Source organism: Belonocnema kinseyi, chromosome 2, assembly GCF_010883055.1.
Source record: "Belonocnema kinseyi isolate 2016_QV_RU_SX_M_011 chromosome 2, B_treatae_v1, whole genome shotgun sequence".
Taxonomy (NCBI): Eukaryota; Metazoa; Arthropoda; class Insecta; order Hymenoptera; family Cynipidae; genus Belonocnema; species Belonocnema kinseyi.
The window spans coordinates 23,119,955-23,127,304 of record NC_046658.1 but is presented as its reverse complement, the minus strand read 5'-3'; the positions used below and the strand labels follow the sequence as shown (position 1 = coordinate 23,127,304).

Here is a 7,350-nt window from a genome sequence, read left to right as displayed (position 1 = left end):
GGCTGATTTAACGCGACTTTTATTTTTATTTTTTTAAATAATAATTTTATTTTTGCGAGCGTTTTCTGTAATGTACAAAAATAAAATGAACATTTTCAAACATTAAAAAAGTTTTATCCTCGGTAAAAATATTTTATTATTCTATTAAAAAAAATTTTAACAATTTTCTAATTGTTCAAATTAGAGAGTTGTCTAGCCCGGATATATTTATAATTCGGAAATTTTCTGTCGACAATTCTTAAATTCGGTAAGATTGTATATTGTCGAGAATTTTCCAATTCGGGACTTTTATATTTTGACAATGCATTGTCGAAATATAAAAGTCCCGAATTGGAAACTTAAAAATAAAATTCCCACATCACTATAAAAATTCCGAAATTATAACATTGCAAAGTTGTAATTTCGCAATTTTTACAGTGATGTGGGAATTTTATTTTTCGGGAATAGCGACTGAAAAATCCCGAAAAATAAAATTCCTGTCATTGTAAAATTCGTACATTGAAAAATAACCAATAATAAAATTCCCGAAATTATAAAAGTCCCGAAATAGAAAAGTCGAATTGAAAAATTCACGAAAAATAAAATAAATAAAATTCCAGGCAATAAGATATTACCGAATTTTAAAAATCCCCAAAGAAAATGCCTGAATCATAAAATATCCGAATTCGAAAATTCCTGAATTTAAACCATTTAAAAAATTGCTTATTAAATATTATTTATTTATTGAAAATACAATAATCGAATATATATTTCTGGATGAAAAAATTTGTTTGAAAATGTTCATAGTATTAGAAAAAAAAACATTAAAAAGTTCTGAAAAATCGAATTTTTATTAATAAAAAAAAATAATAAAAATAAATTTTGATATAAATCGTTGTTGCATTGAATCCTGCAAAGTTTGTTTCAAAAATGTTATTATGTAGGTACGAAGAAAATTTAGGCAGAACATTTTTTTCTTTCAAAGCACACGTGTTTTTTAATGTATTTTTTAATACAATTTTTATAAAATTATTATTCAGGCGTCGGAGATTTAATTTTTTGGGATTTTTCATTTATCCCTTTCGGAATTTTTGTCAGTGGTCCCATATTTTTATACCTCCTCTTAAAATTATGTAATTTTTCAAAATAAAAAGTCAACATTTGAAAACATTTAAAAAACATCAAAAGTATCTATTCTCTTTTAAATTATTTCAATTCTTTTTACATTATTTTAAAATTTTTCCGGAAGTTTTAAATGTCTTTTAGACTGATTCCCATTTTTCCTAACATTTTTGTAAAATCCTGCACACAAAATTGTTTTAAGAGCTTCCAGATTTTTTCTAATATTGTAAATCTTTTGAAATGTTTTGAAATATCTTTAAACATTCTCTTTGAGTTATGTACTTTTTCAAAATAAAAAATCATTTTAAATCTACCCAGAAATTTTTATTGTTTTCCTAGTATTTCAAAATTCTTGAGGAGCTCCAAATTTTGTTCTTTTCTTTGTAACATTCAGAAAGCTCCAGCTTATTTTATTTTTTTCTAAATTAATGCTTATTTAACTGTTCTTTAAGAATTAAAATGAAATACTTTTACCTTCGAAATACACATAAAAAAATTAAACAATTATAATTGTAACATTCCAAGTTTAAATTTGTCACTCTGAAATTGTGACAATTCATTTTCAAATTGTTTACTATTGAAAATTGTTTTTTTTTTTATTTCCAAACCGAATAGATTAAGAATGGAATATTTTATACTGAAATAATTCAAAAAGATTTTGAAATTGAATAAAGGCGTTCATTTAAGAAGCCATTAATTCGAACTTTACACTTGTATTACTACTAAGGCTTTGCAATTAAATTAGTTCAAATTTTAACGTTAAAATATATAAATTATATCATTTTGAACAGATCTAGAATCACCTTGTAAAATCAATCACTGTTTAGTTTTTAATACTCGAACTGCAGTTCAATTTTCAAATTTACTTTCATTTTTTTGAAATTGTAATTTTTCGGTTATAACTTACGGGACGATAATTTTATTCTTTGAAAGATTTTCTACAAATCTTGTTGATAATTTCTACATTCTCATAAAAAGTGAGAAGGTATTAGTTTTTTATGAAAAATAACTTTTTCGGATTTTATCAAATGTCGACGTTTTAAGGCCCTGTGAGTCAGAAAAACAAGTTTTTACGTCGGGGTCTGTTTGTCTGTCCGGCGTCGTCGTTGTTGTCTGTATACCGGATAATTTTCGAAAGACTGGTCCGATTGGATTGGGCTTTGACACACTGTTCGAGGGACCAAACAGAAAGATCGAGTTCGTTAAACAGCCATTTTTGATATTGCAAATGAACATGGAAAATGGGGTATTTTCGCATTTTTAAAATTTAAATTCAAACTTTTTCGCCTTTTAACAATTTCGAAAAATTCTTAAAATTCAAACAATAAGGCTGTATTCTGAAAATGAAGCAATTTTAACGTTAAAATACAAGTTCCTAAACTGAAGGCCTAAAAATTTGCAAATTTTACAATTAGTGTTATGTAAATTGTATTGGTATCTTGAAAGAGTATAAATAGTTCTTAAATTAGATTTTAAATTTTCTGCAGTTTATCTTTTTTACATACCTAGATGTCAAAAAAGCCTACCCAATTTTTTCAAATTTTAATCACTTATTTTCTAAGAGAAAATCACCCCTGTTTACCAGTCACTGAAATGGATTAGAAAAAAATGGCCAAGACACATTTCTTTTTAATAATACTGTAGGAAAAAATCAACAAGATCGAGCGCCGAAATTATAATTAGAGCAAATTTTCTGTAATTCTATGTGGACGGCTGAAATATCCCGAAAAATAAAATTTACGACTCGGTAAAACTCTCTGTCCCAAAAAATACAATTCGAAAAATAATAAATTTCCTAAACAGTTTATAATATTAACGAATTTGAAAATTCCCAAATAATAAGACTTCGCAAATAAAACTGTTTCTTAATCAATATTAATTATTTATTAAAACTACGATAATAAAAGTGTTATCAAATAAATTTTTGTTTAATATTTAAAGTATTAAAAATTATTGTTTGAATTTAAAATTAAAATTATACAAAAAATTTTACCGACAAATGATTATATAAAAACACGTGAGTTTTAACTAACATTTCGACCTTTCAGAAGAACTTTTGTGATTTAAAAAATAATATATACATTTTCAACCAAAATATCTTATCCAGAAATATATTTTGTTAAACATGTTAAACTTTTCTAACCTCAAAAAATTTTTCTACTGCTTTACCATCATATTTTACGAAGAATGAGAAAACAAGAATTCGACTTCGTAATGCGATGAGGGCAGCACCTCGATAGAGCAGAAAATGCGATGTCCTATATATATATATATAATTCCCCCCTCCGAAACCCCGTACCGCATCTACGTTTATAATATCTTTGATGCAATTCAGTGAAAGTCAGAGCTATTTTATGTGGCGCCATCTGTTGGATTAGTTTGTCTAACATTTCCCCTCAGGACCGTAAGAAAACTATAACTCATACACATACACGGTCGAGGCAAGGGGCTGCTCCGGAGTTACTGACAGTAAACATAACCTCAACTGTCTGTTGAATCTAATAGATTTTATAAAATGATTTGACACGATGTTTTGAATCAGAGTATTTTTTCGCGGAGAATTTCTGGACGAATAGCCATCCCATGTGTGTGGGCTATCAGTCCAGAATTCTGGACGACTAGACACAGCCACATTTCTTTGCATCTATATGAAAGTAATCAGCTAATGAAAAACAACACTTGAGGTAACATTTACCTATAATTTTTGAACATTAATAACTCTCCATTATTATAAATTTACTTAAAATTTAAATGCATCATGTCAGGTTGTTTGGGTTATATGGATCGGTTTTTCATAGTATCGAGTTTTACATTGAAATTTGTAATTTAAAAAATTGACTGTCTAGTTTCCTCGAAAACCTCGCAGAGTCGGAAAATGGGATAGACTAGTCATACGGAAAATTCGGCACGACTTGCGAAGCTTATGAAGACTGAGGCTACGTATACCTAAATTTCTGTAAAAACAGCCTGATTTTTTTGGTACAAATAGCAGGATCAGGAAAATCGGCCGTTTGTACAGAAATTTTGGTACGACTAGCCGGATTTTTTCAGTACAAGTAGAAACTCCTTTTCTAAAATATTACCTTCGTCATGGGCCGACATTTCTCTTTTTTACTGTCTCTTAGTTTTGACGTGCCTGCAACACTTGTGTTGCACGAATCCGATTGTGCGGTTTCGGACTGTTGAGTCTGTTCAGTCATACTGATTTGAAAATAAATATATGCTAAAGTAATAATTACTTTTCCCACCATAAAACACTTTAGCTTGAAGTAATTTCTGGATTTCAATTTTCACGAATAGAAAACCCATGGAAAAACTTGTACGGTTTACACGTTCAGCATGATCCAACAAACCATGGTCCCGGCACGCTCAAGTAAAAAAAATTCAATTAATCAGATGGTTCGACCCGACGACCCTTCCATCTTAGATTGCCGATTTGAATTAGGTATTGTCACTTCAATCACCAGCTAACTTCACTTTGTTGATTGCTCAGGGAAACAATGGACAAATTCATGGGATTTGGTCCATTTTTGCCCTATTTTGCTAATATCTTTCGGAAAACTGGTTTTTTCTGTATAATTGTATTTGAAAAATAGTTTTTATTTGTTAGAAACTATTCAATGACATAATAAAATGACAGTAAATATTTTAACGCAAAAATTAACTTTTTTCTCATACATTTGGTACATTGTCTTCCCCCTCAGCAATAAACAAACTGAAGTTAGCTGACGATGAAGTGAAAAGGCCTAATTTGTCACACGGGGGTTAAGCCAGCATAGGAACTTCCGGGGACAAATCTGACTTCCTTTGAAATCGTTAGTATGGTAGCACTGGCATTAAAGACTGATAATTCGGCAAAGCTATGTCAGTCGTGTCCAGGGTTGGTGACGTATAATACTCCACGTATTATACGTGATTTTCTACGCGTATATTGCCACGTACATTACCTCCAGGGATGGATACGTATATTACATCACGTATATTACATGGTTTTCGATATCTATATTACTACCAAAGATATTAGGTCCTAGATACCGCATGAGATTAGTTGCAGCACATACCGGTAGTTATCGCGGCAGGCAAGTTTGTAGTCTTGCACATATATATTGCTTTTTGTTCGGCCACATACTTGCGAGGCGCGACATGTACTGATTGGTTCTGCCAAATGTTTATAGAGGCGCGACAGGCAGCTATTTATTCGGTCGCGCCAAATTATAGTGCATTTGAAATCCAAAATTGTAATAATCTAGTTTTACTTTATAAGTATATGGAAAAATAATTTTAATTGAGTAGAAAAGGTCTTAAAGGAAGTCGAAAACTCTAAAGACTTTTTGAAATCAAAATTATGCCCAAAATGTAGCAAAAATATTAGTTTAAAATAGTAATAACAAATTTGTATTAAAAAGTTTATTTTTTATTTAAGTTATAATTTTTTTTGGAAATTAGTAGAAAAGTGAATTTGAAGATACCGTTAAGTTTTTTTAAATTTAAGTAAACTAAAAAAGATGTCTGGTTAAATCAACCAGAATTGTGGTTGAATATGTCCTTACTATTTTTTTCTGGCTAAAGAAATAAAAATTCTGAAAAGAAATTTCCTTATAAAAACTTATAAAAATTTCTTTTTCCTAAATTTCGTTATAGACCTAGACAAATGTCTTCTGAAATGTTGCATTTTTTAAATATTAGTGAATTAAGTGGTATATGAGTTTTTTAACAGCTGTAAAATGTAAGAAGCAGTTTCGAAAGTCAAAGGAAATTACAGCTTACTTCTACAGTTTAGCTAAGGCCATTTTATAAATATGAACCACTTTTTGAAATTGAAATAAGAAGTAACTCAATCTTACAAAATGTCATTTTCCCTGCACCAGAAATCTAACTTTAAGAAAAAATGTAAGTTTGCTTAATTTTTTTTTATTATCATTTAATACTAAAACTTGAGATAAAAATTGCCATAATTTTCGTCTTTTTGCTGTTTTAATATATGAGCTAATTACATTTTTTAAACCGCAACCATGAAAATAATATAAACCAATGCTATAAATTCACAGAAGTATTATGTACTTCAATAGTCCAGAGCATAATCTAACGTGCAGCTCTGCACAAGTGTGCAGTTCTGAATGGAAAGTGTGCAGCTCCGAATTTGTGTTGGGGAGGTACTTTTGAAATTATTTTCAATTAATCAAGTTCGAATAAACTAAAAATAACTTCAACAATTAATAAGGAAAAAACAGTTTTAGAGGTATTACCTTATATGAATTTTGCTAAAATAATTATTTTAAATTCTTTCCTTTAATAAAAAAACTTGCTCTTTTAAATTTGTTCGTAAATAAATTTATTTTCTAATAATTTAAATATTTGATTAACTTTCAGTTTTTTTTATAAAATTTTAAAGGCTCATGCATCATAAATTAATTACCTCATTAACAAAAAATGTTTTTTAAAGATAAATAACAACAATCATGCACAAAACCCCACTTTTTTATTTGAAAAAGATATTAAAAATAATTATTTCTTGCATAACTAAAAAGAAATTAGGAAAGAATTTCATATTTGAATAAAATTATTAATCGAACCAAAAAATACATGATCTGGCACTTTTTTGTTAGACTTATTTTTTCAAAAATTGTATACTCCTTTTCAAAGATCTTGATTGAAAACCGAAGTCTAATTCCGCTCTACTGTATTATTCACAACTTTCTTCTAACTGCAATTCATAACACAGTAGACAATTAGACATAATGTAAAAATTACAATAAACATGACAAGTCGAAACTGTCATCTAGGTACTTGAACTTAAAGTGAATATTTATTTCTGACAATATAAAACTTCCATTTTAATATTGAGTTTATTAAATTTAAAAGGAAGATATGTTAAAATTATTTACGCCTAGCGTTATAATGCTTAAAGCTTCTTGTTCTTCAAAAATTATTATATTCCAATCAAAATTTTTTTGTTACTTCTTAAATCTTGTAAACAAGAACAAATGTTTTCATGTAATAAATAAGTGACGAAATTTTGTTATCAAATGATTTTTTTTAATGTGATAAGCCGTGATTATTTCTGCCGTCTTGGAGAAAAAAGTTACTCTCTAAAGTTGGACGTAAGGGTCATTTTCGCTTTGCAGCGTATACGTAAAGAAGACTCACGTCAAAACGAAGATAGTGAGTTTCTTCACGCAAACAGCAGATTTGGCTTCTGAAAAGTTTCAAACCAAAAACTTTAGAACTATGAGTCCTAATTACTTTCCT

The 7,350-nt window shown here is 28.7% G+C and overlaps 1 protein-coding gene across 3 annotated transcripts in view; it reads right to left on the bottom strand.

The window, feature by feature from the left end:
- LOC117166855 (regulator of nonsense transcripts 3A) overlaps window positions 1–4,484 on the bottom strand; it is a 418,318-nt gene extending 413,834 nt beyond the window's left edge. For 2 of the 3 annotated variants that reach the window (XM_033351220.1, XM_033351222.1), the window contains exon 1: window positions 4,185–4,483. In XM_033351220.1, coding sequence (XP_033207111.1) covers window positions 4,185–4,352 — 168 coding nt within the window. In that variant the 5' untranslated portion in view covers window positions 4,353–4,483. Of the gene's footprint in view, window positions 1–4,184 lie in introns of all 3 variants that reach the window. The other variant, XM_033351221.1, reaches the window with a different exon arrangement.
- Between the last annotated feature and the right edge of the window lie 2,866 nt (window positions 4,485–7,350).